General features: G+C 40.8%; 1 protein-coding gene across 1 annotated transcript in view; it reads left to right on the forward strand.

Annotated features, from left to right (window-relative positions):
* The window catches only part of USE1 (unconventional SNARE in the ER 1), a 93,030-nt gene extending 71,728 nt beyond the window's left edge, over window positions 1-21,302 (forward strand). Inside the window, exons 5-8 of the mRNA XM_073547813.1 lie at window positions 7,470-7,488; window positions 13,309-13,339; window positions 20,377-20,539; window positions 20,654-21,302. Coding sequence (XP_073403914.1) covers window positions 7,470-7,488; window positions 13,309-13,339; window positions 20,377-20,539; window positions 20,654-20,836 — 396 coding nt within the window. The 3' untranslated portion in view covers window positions 20,837-21,302. The remainder of the gene's footprint in view (window positions 1-7,469; window positions 7,489-13,308; window positions 13,340-20,376; window positions 20,540-20,653) is intronic.
* The last annotated feature ends 3,562 nt before the right edge of the window (window positions 21,303-24,864 follow it).

Here is a 24,864-nt window from a genome sequence, read left to right on the forward strand (position 1 = left end):
AATAAAAAATTGGCGACTAAAAAATTTTTTTTTAGGATAAAAAAAAGATTTTTTATTTTCACTGCTCTGCATTATAAACTTCTGTGAATCACCTGGGGGTTCAAAGTGCTCACTATGCATCTAGATAAGTTCCTTAGGGGGTCTAGTTTCCAAAATGGGGTCATTTGTGGGGGAGCTCCAAAGTTTAGGCACACAGGGGATCTCCAAACACGACATGGTTTCCGCTAACGATTGGAGCTAATTTTCATTTCAAAAAGTCAAATGGCGCTCATTCCCTTCTGCGCCCTGCCGTGCACCCAAACAGTGCCTCCCCCCCACATATGGGGTACCAGCGTACTCAGGACAATCTGACAACTTTTGTGGTCCAATTTCTCCTGTTACCCTTGTGAAAATAAAAAATAGCGTGCTAAAAAATCATTTTTGAGGAAAAAAAAATGATTTTTTATTTTCACAGCTCTATGTTATAAACTTTTGTGAGGCACTTGGGGGGTTCAAAGTGCTCACTACACATCTAGATAAGTTCCTTAAGGGGTCTAGTTTCCAAAATGGTGTCATTTGTGGGGGAGCTCCAATGTTTAGGCAAACAGGGGCTCTCCAAAGGCGACATGGTGTCCGATAACAATTGGAGCTAATTTTCCATTCAAAAAGTCAAATGGCGCTCCTTCCCTTCCGGGCCCTGCCGTGCACCCAAACAGTGGTTTATGACCACATATGAGGTATTGGTGTGCTCAGGAGAAATTGCCCAACAAATTTTAGGATCCATTTTATCCTGTTGCCCATGTGAAAATGAAAAAAACTGAGGCTAAAAGATAATTTTTGTGAAAAAAAAGTCCTTTTTTTTTTTTTTTACGGATCAATTTGAGAAGCACCTGGGGGTTCAAAGTCATCACTATGCATCTAGATAAGTTCCTTGGGGGGTCTAGTTTCCAAAATGGGGTCACTTGTGGGGGAGCTCCAGTGTTTAGGCACACATCGACTCTCCAAACGCGACATGGCAAGCGCTAAATATTCCAGCATATTTTCCATTCAAAAAGTCAAATGGCGCTCCTTCCCTTCTGAGCCCTGCCGTGCACCCAAACAGTGGTTTATGACCACATATTAGGTATCGGTGTACTCAGGGGAAATTGCCCAACAAATTTTAGGATCCATTTTATCCTGTTGCCCATGTGAAAATGAAAAAATTGATGCTGAAAGGAAATTTGTGTTGGAAAAATTAAAATTTTTTCCTTCCACATTGCCTTAGCTGCTGTGAAACACCTGAAGGGTTAATAATCCTCTTGAATGTGGTTTTGAGTAGCTTGAGGGGTGCAGTTTTTAGAATCGTGTCACTTTTCGGTATTTTCTGCCATATAGACCCCTCAAAGTGACTTCAAAGGTGAGGTGGTCCCTAAAAAAAAATGGTTTTGTAAATTTTGTTGTAAAAATGAGAAATCACTGGTCAACTTTTAACCCTTATAAGTTCCTAGCAAAAAAATATTTTGCTTCCAAAATTGTGCTGATGTAAAGTAGACATGTGGGAAATGTTATTTAGTAACTATTTTGTGTCACATAACTCTCTAGTTTAACAGAATAAAAATTCAAAATTTTGAAAAATGCGAAATTTTCAAAATTTTCGCCAAATTTCTGATGTTTTTCACAAATAAACGCAAAAACTATCGACCTAAATTTACCACTAACACGAAGCCCAGTATGTCAGGAAAAAACAATCTCAGAATCGCTAGGATGCGTTGAAGCGTTCCTGAGTTATTACCTCATAAAGGGACACTGGTCGGAATTACAAAAAATGGCCAGGTCATTAAGGTCAAAATAGGCTGGGTCATGAAGGGGTTAAAAAATGAATCGCTCATTTCAGCTTCAGAGGCGCACTGTGCATGTCAAGAAGACTGCAATGATCCTCTAAAGTTGGGAAATGTACATCCGGCTTCAGAGGTACAATGACGGGGGGGGGGGGCAAAGAAAAGCCGAGCACAGACACAAGATTTGCAAAGAGCTGGCGATACCGCCGACTATTGCAAATCATGTTTACACACCCACTGGGGCGTGATAACTAGTGTGAGGAAATAAACTGGCCATGGACTAGTCAAAAGGCTAATTTGCATATGAAATCTGGAGTTTATAAAGATTTTCTTTTACTGTTTTTAGGTGTCAAAACACAATAAAGGGCTGCCTTGTCAAGAAATCTACAAATGCTGGTGGATTGGAGGGCATGGGGGACCTGTCAAGTTCTCTTTATATAGTTGCAGCTATTATAGTTACAGAATTGCTTACTAGGTCTGTAAGGTGACTGTATATCCAGAGGGGTGTAATATAAAAATAGTAGACTTATTTTAAGAGGTGTAATAAGTGTAATGATGAGTATGTGCTTTCTGAATTATTAATAGAAAAAGGAGATTTGGCGCTGCTGTATTCCGCTCTTGAGCCGCTTCCGTCATATAGCAGCGCAGTCTACTTCGAAGCGTCAGTCTCCTTTTTCTATTAATCGATGTGCAAACAAGGGTTAGCCTTCATTTGCTGACGGGACTGCAGCAACTGTGGCATTCGTGGCCAATTATTGGCCAATCCCACCCTATCAGCTGAGAACTCCATAGCTCCCTTCTCATCTGTACCTCTCGCTGTCGCCCTACGTGCGCTCGTCTCACACCCCTTTTTTCTCGCTCTGTATTATTTTATCGGTTCCTATTTACAGCGACTACTTTGATAAATGCCATCTCATATTTGCACAGCATTGCATCATTTTATTTAGTCTCAGTAAGCCAATAATAAAATGGTTGTTTTGAAAGTGATTCCACGTCGTTCTCAGAGTAATCAAGGTCAAGATAGCTGTTGTTTGCTAACAGAAACGGATTGAAAAGTCTCTTCTCCCATGACTAAATACATTTTTGTAACACTACTGTTACAGCCTTGAACAGCAGACAAGGTCTTGTTTGTACTTGCCTTGGGGATGTTTGTAAACTTACTGCAATATGTGCAGCATCAGAAAAAGTTCTTAATTCTAGAAAAAGAACATTGGGCCGTGTGGAAAAAAAAGAAAAATCTTGTTGCCCATACCAACCAATCGGATCACAAATATAGACTTTTCTGACAGTTTCTCTTTTTTCAAATGAAATCAATCCGCATTTTGAGAACAGCATGCTAGAGGCTGAGATCCTGATTCCAGTGATGTTTCACTTAGAATCATAGAATCGTAGAGTTGGAAGGGACCTCCTGGGCCATCTGGTCCAACCCCCTGCTCAAAGCAGGATTCGCTAAATCATCCCAGTCAGATGTCTGTCCAGCCTCTGTTTGAAGACTTCCATTGAAGGAGAACTCACCACTTCTCGTGGCAGCCTGTTCCACTCATTGATCACTCTAACTGTCAAAAAGTTTTTTCTAATATCTAATCTGTGTCTCCTCCCATTCAGTTTCATCCCATTGCTTCTAGTCTTTCCTTGTGCAAATGAGAATAAAGTTGATCCTTCTACAATGTGACAGCCCTTTAGATATTTGTAGACAGCTATTAAGTCTCCTCTCAGTCTTCTCTTTTGCAAACTAAACATTCCCAAATCCTGCAACCTTTCCTCATAAGACAGGGTTTGCAGACCGGTCACCATTCTGGTCGCTCTTTTCTGAACTTGCTCCAGTTTGTTTGTTGATGTCTTTTTTAAAATGTGGCGCCCAAAACTGGACACAATATTCCAGATGAGGTCTGACCAAAGAGGAGTAGAGGGAAGTAATGACTTCACGTGATCTAGACTGTATGCTTCTGTTAATACATCCTAGAATTGCATTTGCGTTTTTTGCTTTTGCATCACACTGTTGACTCATATTCAGTCTGTGATCTATTAGTATACCCAAGTCTTTTTCACATGTGCTGTCACTTAGCCCTATTCCTCCCATTCTATATATGCTTTTTTCATTTTTATTGCCCAGATGTAGTACTTTGCATTTCTCCCTGTTAAAAACCATTCTGTTAGTTGCTGCCCACTTCTCCAGTTTATTTAAATCTTTTTGAATCCTCTCTCTCTCTTCTCTAGTATTAGCTATCCCTCCTAGCTTTGTGTCATCAGCAAATTTAATCAGTTTACCCTCAATTCCTTCATCTAAATCGTTGATAAAGATGTTGAACAATATAGGGCCCAGGACAGAGCCCTGTGGTACCCCACTTGAGACATTCTTCCAACTGGATGTGCAGCCATTTACGACCACTCTTTGGGTCCGAGCACTAAGCCAGTTATGAATCCACCTAACAGTTGCCTTGTCCATTCCATACTTAGTCATTTTTTCAATAAGGATTGTATGAGAGACTTTGTCAAATGCTTTGCTGAAGTCAAGATATACTATATCTACAGCATTTCCTTGATCCACCCAATCAGTGATACCGTCATAGAAGGAAATTAAGTTAGTCTGACATGACTTATTAGCTACAAACCCATGCTGACTCTGTTTAATCACTTCATTCTTATCCAGGTATTGACATACATGTTGTTTAATAATTTGTTCAAAGATCTTTCCTGGTATAGAAGTCAGACTCACCGGCCTATAGTTGCCTGGGTCCACCTTCTTCCTCTTTTTGAAGATAGGAACAACATTTGCTCTTCTCCAGTCTTCTGGCACTTCTCCTGTTCTCCAAGAATTTTCAAAGATTATGGAGAGGGGTTCAAAAATTTCTTCTGCTATCTCTTTCAGTACTCTGGGGTGTAATTCATCTGGACCTGGAGACTTGAATTCATTTAGGTTAGCTAAGTGTTTCCTCACTGTCTTTCTGTTTATAGATATCCTGGATTCTTCTATTCCCTTAATAGGACAGTGAATAACAGTTGATGTTACATTTCCTTTCTGAGAGAAAACAGATGCAAAATAGGAATTTAAAAGTTCAGCCTTCTCAACATCCTGTCTTACCATTTCATCATTTTCATCCTGTAAAAATCCTATAGCATCTTTGACTTTTCTTTTACTTTTGACATATCCCCAAAATCCTTTATTATTGCTTTTGACATCTCTTGCAAGCCTCAATTCATTTTCAGCTTTAGATAATCTTATTTGTGCCCTGCAGGTTCTGCAGACAGCATTATATTCTTCTTTAGATATGCCTCCCTCTTTCCATTTTATAAACATATTTTTCTTCCTTTTTAGCATGTGCTTAAGTTCTGTGTTCATCCATCCTGGTTGCCTTAAATGCTTCCTATTCTTCCCTCTTTTTGGAATTGTTAACAACTGTGCTTTGAGAATTTCATTTTTCAAGATTTCCCATCCTTCCTGGACATTTTTGTCTTTAAGGATATCCAGCCATTGGATCCCTCCAATTCTCTTTCTGAATCCCTTAAAATCTGCCTTTCTGAAATCTAATCTTGACGTCTGAGTCTTCACAGGTCTTCCGCCTCTAGTTATCCAAAATTCTAAAATAGCATGGTCGCTACCTCCTAGGGTCCCAGCCACTTTTACCTCCTCAACCATTTCCTCCCTGTTTATAAGGATTAGATCCAAGGTAGCAGTTCCCCTTGTTTTCTCCCTTACCTTTTGGAAGATAAAGTTGTCAGCAAGAGAGGATAAGAATTTCCTTGACCTGTTAGTTTTGCCTGAGAGAGATTCCCAACAAATGTCTGGATAGTTGAAATCTCCCATGACAACTATGTCATATTTTTTGGAGAACTTGGCCATTTGATGCATAAAGAGTTCATCCATATCTTCAGCTTGCACAGGCGGCCTGTAGTAAATGCCTACAATGGTGTCCTTTCCATTGTTCTTTCCTTGTATTCTTACCCAAACAGTTTCCACAGAACTCCCAGTCTCTGAAGCTTCAATCTCTGTGCAGATATACGCGTTTCTAACATACAATGCGACACCTCCTCCTCGTTTATCAAGTCTGTTTCTTGCAAATAAGTTGTAGCCTTCTAGTCTTGTATTCCAATCATGTGTATTGTCCCACCAAGTTTCAGTGATTCCAATGACATCATATTTCTTTTCCTGTGTTAGTAGTTCCAATTCTCCTTGTTTGTTGCCCATGCTTTGTGCATTAGTATAGAAACATTTTAGTTTGTGATTGGTTTCTCTTTCTCCAATATTTTTATTAATTAGATTCTTTCGTCTTTGTTCTTCCTTTCCACTTCTAATAGCAGAGTTCTCAATAGCATTTGTCAGGTGTATGGCTTTTTCTGGTCTTTTGCTTCCCTTCCCATGTTGTTCTAGTTTAAAGCTCTCCTTACAAGTGTAGCAAGGCGACTTCCAAATACATGCTTTCCAGTCTTCGTAAGGTGCACCCCATCTCTAGCAAGTAGTCCATCGTATAACGCTTTGTGCTGTTGTTTCAATCCTATCAGTTTTTTATCAGCAGGATATCATCACTAACAGGACTAGTTGTCTTTTGCTGTGTATAGCAGCTTTCTGTCAATGTACAGTATGCACAAAAACTTGTCAATCATCAGAGCACTGCTTCATCTGCAGCAGAGAAAACTGTGATTTAATCACAGTTGCTGCACCCAGTAAACTAAGTGACACATCGCTGTAATCAGGGTTTCTGCCTCTACATCATACTGCTCTCATATAATGTAGAAAAATCTGTATATTACCCAATCTCCGTTACACTCTCACAGAGCCTATAAATCTACCCCCACAGGTGCTTCTTTTATTATTCGCTTCGTCATTCATGAAAGTTTCAGAAACCTACTGTAAGAGAACTATAACCTGACCCCTCAGTACGATAGATCAGTCGCTAATACTCATTCACATAGATGTGCCTTTTGAAATACAAGGCCAAGAGTACGACCATATGTGGCGGAAAAGATCCTCTGAAGATTCTGTCACTGATTTGCAGCAAAATCCCTATGTATTACATGCAGATTTCATACTATATGCACTGCAAGTGGTTCCATCTATGCTGTAAATCCACAGAATTGACATGATGAAGATTTTGAGATCAATCCTGCATATTGGTTTGCTCAAGGACCTTTTTTAATTGCACATGGTGGTAGAATGTCTGTGTGAACAGGTTACCGGTTAGTAGAAGAATATGACAGACGTACTGCTGTAAGTTTACCCTTCCATACACATTAATATAGTCTGGTTCAGCCGACACTATTGTGTATGGTGTATCAGTCAACTGACTGACGGAGGAGATGTCAATCAGACATGTCCAATCTTGGACTGCCAATTTTTTCATGCTCCCGGAGATAATCCGCCACCAAGCATCTCTCTCGGTGGCTTTCTCAAAGGGGAATATACATGAGAGTTTGGCCTATTGCACACTCCTGTGTATCAGGGAGATGGCCAAAGTGACTGTTAACCAAACGATCGACCAACAGGTGTCTAATGTGTATAAATATCTGAAAAGAATAGCTATATTATCTCTTTTATATAAATATATTCATGTTTGTTCCACTATTTTTCTTCTGTCCTTTTTGTAGTATTGATATCTTTTAGGCAATATAGGCCTTCTAATTTAGGCATAAACTGTTGTACATTTTCTGATCCTTTTCTTTTTTTCTCCCTTGCAGACTACATCACCGTCAAACAGTAAGTGGTCTGTTATTTTTTTAATCGCTGCAATTTGCTTGTGGGGTTTTCGGACTATGAGACGCACCTAAGTTTTAGAGGATCCTGATACACATGGTCCCCTCATCCCCATCTTGATACACATGGCTCCCTCATCCCTATCCTGGTATGCATCAATCCTTCATCCTTATCCTGGCAGTTTTGATCGCCCTCATCCCTATACTAGTGTGCACGGCCCCATCCCTATTCTGGTATGCAGGGCCCCCATCTTGTCCTAGTATGTATGGCCCCATCCCTATCGTGGTATGCAGGGCCGCCATCTTGTCCTTGTATGTATGGCCCCATCCCTATCCTGGTATGCATGGCCCCCATCTCGTCCTAGTATGAATGGCCTCATCCCTATCCTGGTATGCATGCCCCCCCACTTCTCGTCCTAGTATGCATGGCCTCATCCCTATCCTGGTATGCATGGCCCCCCCATCTCGTCCTAGTATGCATGGCCCCATCCCTATCCTGGTATGCATGGCCCCCCCATCTCGTCCTAGTATGCATGGCCCCATCCCTATCCTGGTATGCAAGGCCCCCCCATCTCATCCTAGTATAATAATAAATTTTATTTCTATAGCGCCGACATATTCCGCAGAACTTTACATTTCAGAGGGGACTTGCACAGACAATAGACATTACAGCATAACAATAATCACATAGATCATAACAGATACCAAGAGGAATGAGGGCCCTGCTCGCAAGCTTACAATCTAGGAGGAAAAAAGGGAGACACGAAAGGTGGGTGGTAATAGTTGCCCTGATTGTATGGACCAGCCATAATGTTAAGTGGTGTAACAGTACAGACACAGAGGGCTAATGGATGCTTAAAGCATGTGGGAACATGATGCGGGGAACCTGATTATGGTAAAACTTTTGGCTGTGCCACACAGGGATAGATTAGGCTAATGTGTTGAGGCGGTAGGCCAGTCTGAATAAATGAGTTTTCAGGGCGAGCTTAAAATTGTGGGGATTGGGGACTAATCGTATTGACCTGGGAAGTGCATTACAAAGAATTGGCACAGCACGTGTATAGTCTTGGAGACGGGAGTGGGAGGTTCTGATTATTGTGGATGCTAACCTCAGGTCATCAGCAGAACGGAGGGCACGGGTAGGATGGTATACTGAAATAAAGGAGGAGATGTAGGGTGGTGCTGAGCCATGAAGAGCTTTGTGGGCGAGGGTAATAAGTTTGTACTGGATTCTGGAGTGGATGGGTAGCCAGTGTAATGACTGGCACATGGTAGAGGCATCGCTGTAACGATTGGCGAGGAATATGATCCTGGCAGCAGCATTCAAGACAGATTGGAGGGGGGAGAGTTTGTTAAGAGGGAGACCGATTAGAAGAGAGTTACAATAGTCGAGACGAGAATGAAAAAGAGAAACAGTAAGAGTTTTTGCGGAGTCAAAAGTAAGAAAAGGTCAAATTCTAGAAATGTATTTGAGGTGCAGATAACAAGAGTGAGCCAGTGATCGGATGTGGGGGACCCCAAGACAGCGGGCATGTTGCTGGGGAGTAATAGTGGAACCACACTAGTATGCATGGCCTCATCCCTATTCTGGTATGCACGGCCCCATCCTTAAAATTGTCCCCCACCCCCATCCTGGTATGCATGGCTGCATCAGAAAACATTTAAAAAAACAAACCATTACACTTACCTTCCCTGCGCTCCTTCACAGCATCCTGCTCCGGTGCCAGCAACTGCTTAATGCTTGTAACCAGTGCATGGCAGGGACGACATGCGCTGCTCACAAGCAGAGCACAGCTGCTGGAATACTCACCGGGACTTTGCATCGCAGTGAGTATTCATTACTCTTCAGTAGAGCGCAGTGTCAGCCACCGGCCTACTGCTGCTGCCGGCGGTCACGTGTGTTGCTATTTAAGAGAAATAAATATTCATTGAAGAGAGACACCAGACCCAACAATGCAGACGAGCTGAAGGCTGCTATCAAAGCAGCCTGGGCTACCATAACACCTCAGAAGTACCACAGGCTGATCGCCTCCATGCCCCGCCGCATTGATGCAGTAATTGATGCCAAAGGAGCCCTGAGCAAGTATTGAGAGCATTTACTGAACATACATTTCAGTAGGCCAACATTTTGAATGGTAAAATCATTTTTCAAGCTGGTGTTACAGTTGTGGCCAAAAGTATTGACACCCCTGCAATTTTGTCAGATAATACTCAGTTTCTTCCTGAAAATGATTGCAAACACAAATTCTTTGGTATTATCTTCACCTTAATTTGTCTTAAATGAAAAAACACAAAAAGAATTGTCCTAAAGCCAAATTTGATATAATTCCACACCAAACATAAAAAAGAGGGTGGACAAAAGTATTGGCACTGTTCGAAAAATCATGTGATGCTTCTCTAATTTGTGTAATTAACAGCACCTGTAACTTACCTGTGGCACCTAACAGGTGTTGGCAATAAGCAAATCACACTTGCAGCCAGTTGACATGGATTAAAGTTGACTCATCCTCTGTCCTGTGTCCTTGTGTGTACCACATTAAGCATGGAGAAAAGAAAGAAGTCCAAAGAACTGTCTGAGGACTTGAGAAACCAAATTGTGAGGAAGCATGAGCAATCTCAAGGCTACAAGTCCATCTCCAAAGACCTGAATGTTCCTGTGTCTACCGTGCGCAGTGTCATCAAGAAGTTTAAAGCCCATGGCACTGTGGCTAACCTCCGTAGATGTGGACGGAAAAGAAAAATTGACAAGAGATTTCAACGCAATATTGTGCGGATGTTGGATAAAGAACCTCGACTAACATCCAAACAAGTTCAAGCTGCCCTGCAGTCCGAGGGTACAACAGTGTCAACCCGTACTATCCGTCAACGTCTGAATGAAAAGGGACTGTATGGTAGGAGACCCAGGAAGACCCCACTTCTTACCCCGAGACATAAACAAAAACAGGCTGGAGTTTGCCAAACTTACCTGAAAAAGCCTAAAACGTTTTGGAAGAATGTTCTCTGGTCAGATGAGACAAAAGTAGAGCTTTTTGGGCAAAGGCATCAACATAGAGTTTACAGGAGAAAAAAAGAGGTATTCAAAGAAAAAAACACGGTCCCTACAGTCAAACATGGCGGAGGTTCCCTGATGTTTTGGGGTTGCTTTGCTGCCTCTGGCACTGGACTGCTTGACCGTGTGCATGGCATATGAAGTCTGAAGACTACCAACAAATTTTGCAGCATAATGTAGGGCCCAGTGTGGGAAAGTTGGGTCTCCCTCAGAGGTCATGGGTCTTCCAGCAGGACAATGACCCAAAACACACTTCAAAAATCACTAGAAAATGGTTTGAGAGAAAGCACTGAAGACTTCTAAGGTGGCCAGCAATGAGTCCAGACCTGAATCCCATAGAACACCTGTGGAGAGATCTAAAAAATGGCAGTTTGGAGAAGGCACCCTTCTAATATCAGGGACCTGGAGCAGTTTGCCAAAGAAGAATGGTCTAAAATTCCAGCAGAGCATACAGTAGTAAGAAACTCATTGATGGTTACCGGAAGCGGTTGGTCGCAGTTATTTTGGCTAAAGGTTGCGCAACCAAGTATTAGGCTGAAGGTGCCAATACTTTTGTCTGGCCCATTTTTGGAGTTTTGTGTGAAATGATCAACGTTTTGCTTTTTGCTTCATTCTCTTTTGTGTTTTTTCATTTAAGACAAATTAAATGATAATACCAAAGAATTTGTGTTTGCAATCATTTTCAGGAAGAAACGGAGTATTATCTGACAAAATTGCAGGGGTCTCAATACTTTTGCCACAACTGTACAAAGTATTCTAATTTACTTAGATAATGACTTTCGGTTTTTCATTGGCTGTAAGCCATAATCATCAACATTAACAGAAATAAACTCTTGAAATAGATCACTCTGCTTGTAATGACTGTATATAATATGAGTTTCACTTTTTGTATTGAAGAACTGAAATAAATTCACTTTTTGACATTATAAGCTTGTGAGAAGCACCTGTGTGTGTGTGTGTGTGTGTGTATGTATGTGTGTATGTATGTGTGTATATATATATATATATATATATATATGTATGTGTGTGTGTGTATGTATGTGTGTATATATATATATATATATATATATATATATATATAGTGGTGTAGTGACCGCTGTGTGGGTGTCTCAGGACGAACGGATAGCTTTGTCCAGAGTGGTAACAGGAGCAGGGTGCTAAAGGATCGTTATGTATCTCAAGGTGGGTGGCCTTGGGATGGAGGCTTGCTTATGTGCTGATCAGCAGAGCTGATCTTTCGTTCCAATGTGTTTGGGAAGTCTCCAGGTAACTGGTGAGACGGGCGGAACCAGTTACCTACCTACCCACCCAGGGGGTGTGTTTAAGAACGCTATTGTAAAGTGTGTATGAGTGGTTGAAGGACCTGTGATGAGGTCATAGAAATGTGACCCGGTGGGCGTGGCTACAGACCATATTAGGTGGCCAGGGTAGGTCACATGGAGTGAATGCTGGGACCTGGTTGGTCCGTTTTGGAAGGTCCCGTCTGAGAGAGATGGGGCTGTCTTCCTGACAGCAAGTGAACGCTGTGTTAATGACTGCACGTGCCTGATAGTTCCCTGGAGGGAATGGATGTCTGCAGTGTGGTGAAGCAGCCATGAGGTAAACCCAGAGAGGGGATATAACTGTGAGGCTAAGGCTACTTTCACACTAGCGTCGGCCGACGGATGTCGCACTGCGTCGTGCCGACGTACCGTCGCACGCTGTGAAAGTTTTACACAACGGGGCAGCGGATGCAGTTTTTCAACGCATCCACTGCCCCATTGTAATGTTCAGGGAGGAGGGGGCGGAGTTTCGGACGCGCATGCGCGGTCGAAAATGGCGGACACGACGCACAAAAAAACGTTACATGTAACGTTTTTGTGTGCGTCACGCCCGCAAAAACACGACGCATCCGTCGCACGAAGGATGTGACGTGTGGCCATACGTCGCAATGCGACGCTAATGCAAGTCTATGGAGAAAAAACGCATCCTGCGGGCAACTTTGCAGGATGCGTTTTTTCGCCAAAACGACGCATTGCGACGTCCGTCGGCCAACGCTAGTGTGAAAGTAGACTAAGAGAGCCTGTGTGCTGGACATGGCACAACCTGTGTGACCACAGGGATAACGGAGTGAAGCTCTGTCATGGACGCCATGCTGTTAATATGAACTTTATGTTGCTGGTCATGGTTTATGATGCCTAAATAAACCGCATGGACTGGGATTGTTTTATGACAAACCCATGCCGGATGTGATGATTTGGCTGCCAAGCGAGTATCCCCTACCCGAATGACAGCGCTACCTTACAATATATATATATATATTCATATATTCTGCATTGGAAGAGACAATTAAAAAAAAAATTTCTAGATCTTAACTGTGAAGTTTTTTTGGTTCTTGATTATTTTTCTTGTTGATTGTAACTAAATCACATTGCCATGTATTAAATAAGTGCGCTAAACATCTTCCGGATCAGCACTGTATGGGAGATCTGTTTACAACTGATATTATGCATAGATATATTAGATTTTTATGTACACTAATATATAATTGAACATAACTTCTCTTCAGAACCCTCCTATACAGATTTGGTACTGGTCCTCCTGATCTAAGTTAAGGTGCCAAGATGAGGGTATTGAATTTCAAGATTATAGCCCATATGGTTAAAAAGTAAACCTCTGAGGCTGCAATTGATTGTAAGTGTAATATTTCATTTTACAAAAAATGATCATCTATGATTAGTTAATTCATTCTGCAACTTATTTCAACTAATTTCAAGCATCTTTTATATTTGCTAGGTTCGGTGGAAGTATATCCAAGAAAAAGGAAGTAAGTAACGGCAATAGCATTAAGTAATCTCTAATTACTTAAAAAATAATTGGAAAACCTTGAGGATTATCCGCACAAACCATTGACTCATTGATAAAGTGAAGCAAGACTCAGTGATGTTGAGAATTGGTTGTACTTATTAGTGTATGTTCTTACACAACAGTAGTGGCCATTTTTATGAGGACGTGCTGCTATATTTTAACCTACAACTGCAGTCTTACCATTCTATCACCAACAACACCCAATGGGTAAAACATTTCTTTACAGGTTTGTAATTTTCCTTTTTTTCACATCAGGACAATGTTTCTTCTGTAGGGCTACATTCCCACGATTAGCTTTTGGGGCGTTTTTGATGCTGCATATTTTTTCTGCATCAAAAACGCAGCGCCTTTCAGTTTCAGGAAAGTGGATGGGATTTATAGAAATCACTGCCATCTGTGCTTTTTAACACAACGTAAAGTCACCTACAGTGTGTGTTTTAATCCGCAGCATGTCCCTTTCTTTTGCGGGTACGCAGAGTTTTCTGTGCTCCCCATAGACCCTCAATTAAGTAATAAATTTATTCTATAGAAAGGATGGTCAACACTCCACATAATATACAAACATATTGATCATATAGCCCATCAACTATATTTAGACCAGGAAGTGTTTCTCATAGAAGATAGTAAAAAAAATATCAATTTTATAAGAACAATTAAAATACAACATAATATAGACAAATAATAAAATAGGTGCCTCAAACCATAAATATAAAGAGGTCAGCTGAAATAGGTCACATAAATACCCAGGGAAAAAAAAAACAGGTCGCAAAAAATTACTGCAATTATTCACTCAATCCCGCATAAATCTAATCAGTATACCAACTTAACTATTGTGAATATTCTTTGATGCCTACACTAAGCACAAGCACATATGGTTCAATGAACAGCTCTATTCCATTGCTCTAATAAAAATACACCTAAATTGAAAGCAATAGTTTGACATGCATATATCAAAGTACGCATGCGTAGAAAAGTGCAGCATTCGTGCTAGGCATCACAGAGGCACAGATTTACTGAAAAACACAGTTTTGCCATCAATAGAAATCACAATTTCTTTTGCCATCTCTGCGTCCCTGACATTAAATCAATATTCAGACAATGAACATCCCCTGTCCTATACTTATTACCTGGGCTTGTGTCCACAGTGTAGATCCAATGTCCAGTGACACGCTGAACCTCCGAACCCCGACGCACGTTTCGCAAGTGCTTCTTCCTGGCGGCGCTTACACGAAAGATGCTAATGCGCAGGAGCACCCGATGGCACCATATTGATAGTGATTTTTTTTCTCTGAAACACAGGAAGGTAATGAGCACTAACCGATAAGAGAGAGTGCGCAGGCGCCACCATTTTGATTAAGTGACATGCTTTTTTTCAAATACATACATTAGTATATTCATTGTGTAATCTAGGGGGCAGGTCAGTGAGGGATCAGTGACCTGTCAGCAGTCTGCATTATGAATAGATAATCAGAGCACCACATACATGAACCCCGTTTTAGGGTACGAGAATCTCATTAACACAAAACTGAAAATAAAGATTAAGAAACAACAAGAAGTCGGATTTCATCAACCATAGTATCATTTTATTCAGTATAACGGAACTGACCTGACACTGTGTGTAGGTTACTATGCACAATCCTGCTGACAGATTCCCGTTAAGGCCATTGGGTAAGTGCAAAATACTTTTATATGTTCGCTAAGAAAAATACAGGATCAAAACCCAGACATCATCTAGTCTGGTTATCTTAAATAGTGCTCACAATACTAACTGGTTAATAAGGCATATGTGATATACTTACTAATTGTTTGGCTAATAAGACAATACATACTTATAATCTTTCATAGGATTATCTCCCCGAATGTATTGTCATAAATTTGAATTTTATTTAGGTTGACGTTTATGTAACAACAATTACCTTTTTATTTGATTGTTCACGGTGGTGCTACTTTTCTGTAGGGTATAACAGGGTCACTGAGGGCAAGCCGATGTTGAGTGGGGGGCGCCATATCGCTTTCAAGGGTGCCAACCTCAGAGGCAAGGCAGGCTAAGCTAAGACCAGAATCCCTATCCCTCATGTATGTGACCTACCCCTGATTGATAAAGCCCCATCCACTTTTAGACATTTATTAATTAAAGCGGTTGTAATTAGTTGAAGGGTCTGTTGTAAGTCTTTTTGATATATTTTGGACCTGTTTAGTTATTTCATTCATGTTTTTCAGACAAGACACAATTGAGTTTGTAGTCCTCACCTGGTAGCCGCCACACACGCCACACACGCTTGACACCATTTGAACTAAATAAGTTTATCTTGGTCTTATCAGACATGATTCCAATAAGGACATGATTACAGTGATCCTTGTCCTTAGTCTGCTTGTCTTCTGCAAACTGTTTGTGGGCTTTCTTGTGCATAATCTTTAGAAGTGGCTTACTTCTGGGATGACAGCCATGCATACCAATTGATGTAGAGTGTGGCATATGGTCTGAGCACTGACAAGCTGACCCCCACCCCTTTAACCTCTGGAGCAATGCTGGCAGCACTCATACATCTATTTTGAAAAGATAACCTCTGGCTATGACACTGAGCACATGCAGTCAACTTCTTTGGTCAACCATGGCGAGGGTTGTTCTGAGTGGATCCGGTCTTGATAAACCGCTTTATGGTCTTGGCCACCGTGATGCAGCTCAGTTTAAGGTTGTTGGCAATCTTCTCATAACCTAGGCCATTTTATGTAGAGCATCAATTCTTTTTTCAGATCCTCAGAGAGTTCTTTGTCATGAGGCACCATGTTTAGCTTCCAGTGACTAGTATGAGAAAAGTGTGAGAGCGATAACACCAAATGTTACACCCCTACTGGGTCACACATGATACTTTGTAACACTGAGTCACATGACAGGGGTAATGGCTAATTGGGCACATTTTGACCATTTTCACTTAGATGTGTACTCACTTTTTGTTGTTAGCGGTTTAGACTTACATTAATGGCTATGTGGTGAGTTATTTAGAGGGTACGCCAAATTTACACTGTTAAACAAGCTGTAAACTGACTACTTTACATTGTATCAGTGTCATATTTTCAGCGTTATCCCATGCAAATATATTAAAATATTTACAAAAATGTGAGGGGTGTACTCACTTTTATAAAATACTGTAGATGGATATCCAGCAGTTATATAATTTCACAACCCTACAACACATTAGTGGTTAGTGTGAGGAGCTTATTGTACGTCTATTAACCTAATACATAAATGAAGAAAATTACATTTGGTAACCAGCAAAGGTGAATTAGACAGCTGAGAGTTGCTATCAGGCTGGGAAGTTGCCTGGCTATTGGGCTCTTCCCAGTCTAAAAACACCAGCCCTCAACCTCCCCAGATGTAGAACATCACATGAGAGGCTTCAATTCTGGTGCTTTGCCTTGGCACTCATCCTGATGCCCTGGTGCTTTGGCCATCAGAGTAATGGTTTTTGGGTTGATGTCAGCTGTGAATTGTCCAAAAACACAGCTGACATCAAGCCCAGGAGTTAGTAATGGAGAGATGTCCATCAGACACCTCCATTACTAACCCAGTAATAAAAAACATACACAAAAAAATTACTTTAATCAAACACTCCCTAACACTTTCCCTGGTTCACTACTGTATTTAAATATTAAAAATCCCACGCAGGTCCGACATAGTCTAGAAAACATGTACACAAAACACAGAGAAATAAAACAAGACACTTTCAATCGTTGACCACGTTATTAAAAATTAAGTTCGTCCAACTTAGTCCAAGAGAATCCGACATACAAAGCCTATGGAGCCTTGTTCTGAAGCTCCATAGGCTTTGCAAACAGACACTTCCCAGACACAACTACTCTGAGGAAAGCGAAAATATCAAGAGAGGCTGGATCTCTAAGAGCTCTGTCATGTCCAAAACACTTAATGCCTCATTTGTATATGAATGAAAATGCTAATTACTCTGGAATGCAGCCACAGATGGAAGTTATAAAGGGGTTAATGGATTTATACTGCAAAGACCTGTATGCTCATATATCTAGTTTGGGTGGTGTTATTATCCCACTGACGGATTCTCTTTTTAAAGGGAATCTGTCACGCCATTTTTTGGCCTATAAGATGCGGCCACCGCCATCAGGGGCTTATCTACAGCATTCTATAATGTTGTAGATAAGCCCCCAATGTAACCTGAAAAATTAGAAAAACGAGTTAGATTATACTCACCGGGGGGCGGTCTGATGGGTGTCGCGGTCCGGTCTGGCGCCTCCCATCTCCATACGAGTCCTTCTTCTGTCGCGGCTCCTGCACAGGCGTACTTTCTCTGCCTTGTTGAGGAACCGGACCCCGACACCTACAGCCCCCCAGTGAGTATAATCTAACTCATTTTTCTTCTCTTGATGGAGGTGGCCGCAGCTTATAGGCCTAAAATGTGACAGATTCCCTTTAAGTATTCTTGTCATGTCCAGAAATGCTATTTTTCTGCAGTTATATGCATAATCCCACTTTGCCTATATATTTTTCAAAATGTTTATTTAATACAGATGATAATATACTAATTGCATTGAGATAATCTGTAAAAAATGACCTATGAAAAAGTTGCTTTAGTACAAACTAAACTGAATGTGTCACAGCTAAAAACATTTATTTGCAGATATAGGGGTAATCTGCAGGTAAATGGCCTTTAAATTCTGTTTATCGGATTACTGGTGCAGCAACTACAAGGAGAAAATGAAGTCTAATTCTCCCTGCAGCTGTGAGTTTCCAGTCTTAGTGTTTAAGGTGGTACATTGAGAGGTTATTATATCACCAGTCACTTTCCCTGCACAATGATCGACAACCTGCACCCACAGCTTATATCTGGACAACATGCGGTCAATTAAAGTGCCAGGGAATGATTACCGCCTTGCTACTGTATACTGAGCAGTGACTCTTAACCACTCACAGTGCCATTCAGATACTGGAAGTAAACGGCTGCAGGGAAAATAAAGAGGGCGCAGCCTGACTCCATACACTTGGATTGGCACCCGTACGAAGAGCGAGGCTGTACTTACTAGCCGGGAGTATGTATAACACACACATACCCTCCGATCCTGGGTGTGAAACCGGTAAATCTCTGCATTGCACAGTGAGTGCGCTGGGAGGGATTCATAAGTTTGCAGTCACACAGAGTGACTGCAGACTTATTAGTTTGGACCGGGCAATCCCTTTAACAGTTTACAGGGTAGGTAGGATCCAGTTTTAATTAAAAACAGTCTTTGACTGATGGGAGGAGTAAAAATGGAGTAAAAAGCAAATGACAAAGTCACATCTACTCTAAAACTGTACCAATAAAAACTTGAAAAAACACTGAAGGAATTAATTTCCCCAAATAGATAAAAGTATTAACATTTATTGAAGCATCCAAATATGAAAAAAGGAATCATAAAAAAAAAGATATCCTGGAAACTATAACAATGTCTAATTATCGGGAAATGATTGTGCAGTGTAATGCCTCCATAAGAGCATGTGAACGATGATTAGTGCATGGCATCATGGGTCTGTGCCCATAACCGGTGGGAGGTAGTGGGAATGCTGATTGGGCATATGATTGATGATGACTTCAGATTATTTTTGCTCTGTTAATAAATTTAGGTGGGATTGTGGGTAAGTACTGCAGTAATTACAGGGATTATAATCTGGGGGGGTGTATGATTACCACAATATTTACTGTGATTAATGTGGTTAATCACTATTGCTTGCTGATATATATTGGTATAGTCAGTGCATTTTTGGTCAGGAGGTGCGGGGGCCACACCATTTCAGTTTTAGCCTTTTGCAGCAGAAAAGCTATAATCTGTTCTGAAAGTGATAAATGCCAGATTTGAATATAAATATAATCTGCCACTTTGGGGTTTTTTTTGCATTTTAAATTTGACATTATTCACTGTGCTCCATAAAGGATTCCGTGGTCAGTATAAATATGGCAGTAGAGATTGATATAGTTGTATTACTTTTGTACTCTTAATATGCTCTTTGAAAAAACAAATCACTTGTCTTTGGGTTGCCAAATTCTGATGGACGTAGATTTCACAATATTCCATCGACGGAGCTGTATACGGGCTTATTTTTTTTAGTGACAAGCTGTAGTTTTCATCGATGCCATTTTGTGGTACATCTGACTCTTTGATCACTTTTTATTAACTCTGTGGCAGTCAAACAAGAACAAAAAAAGGCAATACTTTTTTTTGTTTTTTTTTTTTAACAATGTTCACTGTCTAGGATGAATAATAATATAGTTTATAGTATGGGTCGTTACGAACACTGATACCAAATATGTGCCGTTTTTGCAAGGGGATTGTTTTTATCAAATCATTTTTTTTATTATTAAAATGATTTTGTTTATTTTTTTATAACACTTAATAATAATATTTTCTTTTTACCATACTTGAGTCCTATAAGAGGTTTTGAACAAGCAACCCTCTGATTGCATTGATAATACATACAGTGTGTGTTGTACAGGGCACTATCTAACCGGTCTGTGTTTCACTGAGAGCTTATTAGACCCCACTTCTGATGGGATCTAATAAACTGAGGGATACGACAGACATGGAGGCCATTATCAGTCCTTGGGGTACCATAGCAGCCCGCGATCGTGTTGTAGGGGAGCCAATGGGCTGACAGAGAGCGATCGCTCTTTGACAAAGTAAACTGTTGCCACTGTTACTATTGACAGTGGCATTTGAGGGGTTGAAGTAATGGGATCACCAATATGTCCAGTTTGAGCACAGACGGCAAGATTTTGTGTAGAGCAGCTGGCTCGTGCTGCACATGGCACAACTCCTGTGCTTTTGCCATCCATCAGACGTAGCTGTACAGCCATTTGCAGAAACCATGGCTGCTTAAAGTAATAATAAAAATATCCACTGGAATGCGAAAGTAAAGCAGTGAGTACAAGAAAAGCTCATCACAAATCTGGCAGCAAGGGGTTACCGTATTAATGAACCGTTTACTTCTTGCAGGGGTTCAATTTCAGATGACAAGCAGTCCTCCGCAGAGCTTGATGCCATGCTACAGCATCACCACAACATGCAGGAAAAGTTGGCCGAGGAGATGTTACGTCTTACTCAGAATCTTAAGAATAACACCTTAGCAGCACAGAATGTCATCAAACAGGACAACCAGGTAAATTGCTTGCTGAAGGCAATAAATATTGCATTTGCGTAAACCTGGACACGTACTTGGAGATGGGAATGTAAAAGCACTGCGTTGATGTACCGTATCTCTCTATTCATCTAGACCCTTACACAATCTTTGAAACTAGCAGACCAGAACTTTGAGAAGCTGAAGACTGAATCAGACCGTCTGGAACAGCATGCAAAGAAATCGGTCAACTGGCTCTTATGGATCATGCTCATCTTTGTCTGCTGCACCTTTATCAGCATGATACTCTTTATCAGACTATTTCCCCGGCTGCGGTGACAACCCTAGCTGGGCAGTTATGTTCTCCCTACGTGATCTGTAATATCCTGAAACTTGTATATATAGGATATGTCTACCGTTTGCACTCTTATGCCCTGGCTTGTCACTCCAGTTTTGGGCTGTTAGCTCCTGTACCTTGATGGGTTTTTTCAGCACATAAAAATTTGTGTTCTTTATACAATTACCAGACATACAGTTCACAAAGGAATTGACCATAGAGTCTGCATTTTGTGGTGGACTTTTATGGATGACCCAGAACAAGCATTATTTAGCTGAAGTAAGTGACCGTTCCTTCCCAACCCATAGATTTGGCTACAATGAGAGTACATCTTGAAGAGCTTCAGGACAAAATAGGGCAATATCTTTTGAAATCTACAATGCAGATTATTCCACTTTGCAGAAATTTCGCCTTTCCATCAACGCACTACAAACTGCCATTTTCCTATTAAAATTACATTTAAAATTACATGATGATAAAGATTGTTTCTTTGCTAACGTCTTTACACCCCAATATTTGTTACACTATTGGTTTAAAATATTTTACCTTGTGGAAATATTTTTCTTTTTTGTGTTCCTTTTGCTATTTTCCAGTAACTTTCATTTGGAATTGAATCAGTGTAAACACTGAAGCTGCAAGGGGTGCACTAACCAATCAAATTCTGTGTAGTTTAGCGTATGAACGGCCTCTTGTTTGTTCAGTCAGATACTAATTCTCACTTTAAGAACACTTGACTAGAGTAGGACCCTAAAGAATATTCTTCAGCAGAAGCCCAGTAAGATGACTAAACAATAATCAGGAGACTTTCAGTGTAAGGTCGGGCTCACACTTGCGAATGCAATGCGAGAAACTCACTCGAGTCTCTCGCATCAATACCTGGCACTGCCGCCGGTACTCGGGACCAGAGTGTTCAACTGCATGAATTTCTATGTGCAGTGCCGGGTATTGATGCGAGAGACTCGCGCAAGTGTCTCGTATTGCACTCGCAAGTGTGACCCCGGCCTAACTCTGCTTTCACACTGCATTTGCAATATGGGACAAGGAAATTCCCAGCATATGCCAAATGTTTCCTTTTAATAATAATTTGTATTTCTGTAATGCCAGTATGTTCTTATAGCACTTTACAAATCAGAGGGACATGTACAAACATAGTTTTTAAGGTTGAAGGTTGACTTAAGTCCTTGGAGTTCAACCTATAGCCTAATATGGGAAGGCAAAAACCCCATAAAGCAGATGGGAATTACCCCATATTATGGGAAAAGTTCCTTCCCGACTCCACATGCATCAATCAGACTAGTTCCTTGGATCAAAGTCTCACAGCTGACACCCGGCACTATGTGTCAGGGGCGGTCACTTGTGGGGTGTTTCCACTGTTTAGGTACATCAGGGGCTCTCCAAAGGCAACATGACACCCGCAGACCATTCCATCAAAGTCTGCATTCCAAAACGTCACTACTTCCCTTCCGATCCCCGACGTGTGTCCATAAAGTAGTTTTCTCCCACATATGGGGTATCAGCGTACTCAGGACAAATTGCACAATAACTTTTAGGGTCCTGTTACCCTTGGGAAAATAAAAATTGGGGGTGAAAAGATCATTTTTGTGGAAAAAATGTGATTTTTAATTTTACGAGTGTACGCTATAAACTTCTGTGAAGCCCTTGGGGGTTCAAAGTGCTCACCACACATCTAGATAAGTTCCTTGGGGGGTCTAGTTTCCAAAATGGTGTCATTTGTGGGGGGTTTCCACTGTTTAGGCACATCAGGGACTTTCCAAATGCGGCATAGCGTCCAATCCCAATTCCAGCCAAAAAAGTCAAATGGCGCTGCTTCCCTTCAGAGCTCTGCCATTTGCCCAAATAGTGGTTTATCCCCACATATGAGGTATCGGCGTGCTCAGGACAAATTGCAGAATAACTTTTAAGGTCCTGCTACCCTTGGGAAGATAAAAATTGGGGATGAAAAGATCATTTTTGTGGAAAAAATATGATTTGTTAATTGTACGGCTGTACGTTATAAACTTCTGTGAAGCCCTTGTGGGTTCAAAGTTCTCAACACATATCTAGATAAGTTCCTTGGGGGTCTAGTTTCCAAAATGGGGTCACTTGTGGGGGGTTTCCACTGTTTAGGCACATCAGGGGCTCTCCAAACGTGACATGGCGTCCGATCTGAATTCCATCCAATTTTGCATTGAAAGTCAAACGGCACTCCTTCCCTTCTGAGCTCTGCCATGCGCTGAAACAGTGGTTTCCCCCCGCCCCCCCACATATCAGGTATCAGCGTACTCAGGAGAAATTGCACAATAACTTTTGCAGTCCAATTTCTCCTGTTACCCTTGGTAAAAAAAAAAAAATTTGACCTTGTGAAAAAAAGTTAATGTTCATTTTTTTTTAAAACATTAAAAATATTCCTGTGAAGCACCTGAAGGGTTAATAAACTTCTTGAATATGGTTTAGAGCACCTTGAGGGGTGCAGTTTTTAGAATGGTGTCACTTTTGGGTATTTTCCATCATATAGACCCCTCAAAGTGACTAAAATGTGATGTGGTCTGTAAAAAATAAAATGGTGTTGTAACAATGAGAAATCGCTGGTCAACTTTTAACCCTAATAACTTCCTAACAAAAAAAAAATTTGGTTCCAAATTTGTGCCGATGTAAACATATGGGAAATGTTACTTATTAAAGTTTTTTGTGTGCCATATATCTGTGATTTAAGGGCATAAAAATTCAAAGTTGGAAAATTGTGAAATTTTTCAAAATTTTCACCAAATTTCTGTTTTTTTCACAAATAAACGCAAGTTATTTGAGTGAAATTTTACCACAAACATAAAGTACAATGTCATGAGAAAACAATGTCAATCATCGGGATCCATGGAAGTATTCCAGAGTTATTACCTCATAACGGGACAGTGGTCAGAATTGTAAAAATTGGCCTGGTGATGAACATGCAAACCACCCTTGGGGGTAAAGGGGTTAAACATTTAAAAAAGACCAGCAGGAATATCAAGATATAAAGCCAATGGGTAAGTACTATTTAATGTGCAATAACCTACACAGAAGTGTATAATAGGAAAGGTTCCAGGGGCTCCTGACGTGCTGTCAGAAGAAGCGAGCAGCGAAACGGCGCCTGTCGGGTGTGAGGGGAACACAGCTTGTCTCACAGTCTCCTGACTCACTCTAACTTCAGGTAATACACCCTTGTTAAGTTTAGCAAGTTTGCTATGTGTGCATTATACCATTGAATTTTTATGGGATTGTGATGCCAAGGGAAGTCCTCATATGTTTGACCACTAAGTGGGCAGAACGTGCAGTGGCGCCTCTATTATGTCATGCTCTTCACTCTGCTTCTCTCCTTGGTAGCCTATGAGGATAGATATAGGTTATTGCTCTTTTCGCTGGTTATTGCACATTGTATAGTATTTTTCCATTGGCTTTATATCTTTTTCTCCACCTTTTTTGGAGGTCATTGCCCTGTCTTGTAAATTTATAATCATAAAAATAACAAATCTAATAAAATTTGTACAGTTGAAACCAGAAGTTTACATACACTATATAAAAAGACACATCTGCATGTTTTTCTCAATATCTGATATGAAATCAGAATAAACCTTTCCCGTTTTAGGTCAATTTAGGATTACTATAATTAATTTGCCAAATGTCAGAATGAGAGAGAGAATGTTTGAAGGCATATTTATTACTGCAAAGCCAAATGTTTACATACATTTCATTAGTACTTGGTACCATTGCCCTTAAACTGAATGACTTGGGTGAAACGTTTGGGATATCCTTCCACAAGCTTCTCACAATAGTTGGTCGGAATTTGGGCCCATTCCTCCTGACAAAACTGGTGTAACTGATCCAGGTTTGTAGGTCGCTTTGCTCGCACCTGCCTTTTCAGCTTTGCCCATAGATTTTCAATAGGATTGAGATTAGGGCTTTGTAATGGCCACTCCAAAACATTTTGGCAGTATGCTTCACGTCATTGTCCATTTGGAAGATCCATTTCCGCCCCAGCTTTAACTTCCTGGCTGAT

The sequence above is a fragment of the Dendrobates tinctorius genome, unplaced genomic scaffold (genome assembly GCF_039654945.1).
Source record: "Dendrobates tinctorius isolate UK_male_01 unplaced genomic scaffold, ASM3965494v1 ptg000011l, whole genome shotgun sequence".
Taxonomy (NCBI): domain Eukaryota; kingdom Metazoa; phylum Chordata; class Amphibia; order Anura; family Dendrobatidae; genus Dendrobates; species Dendrobates tinctorius.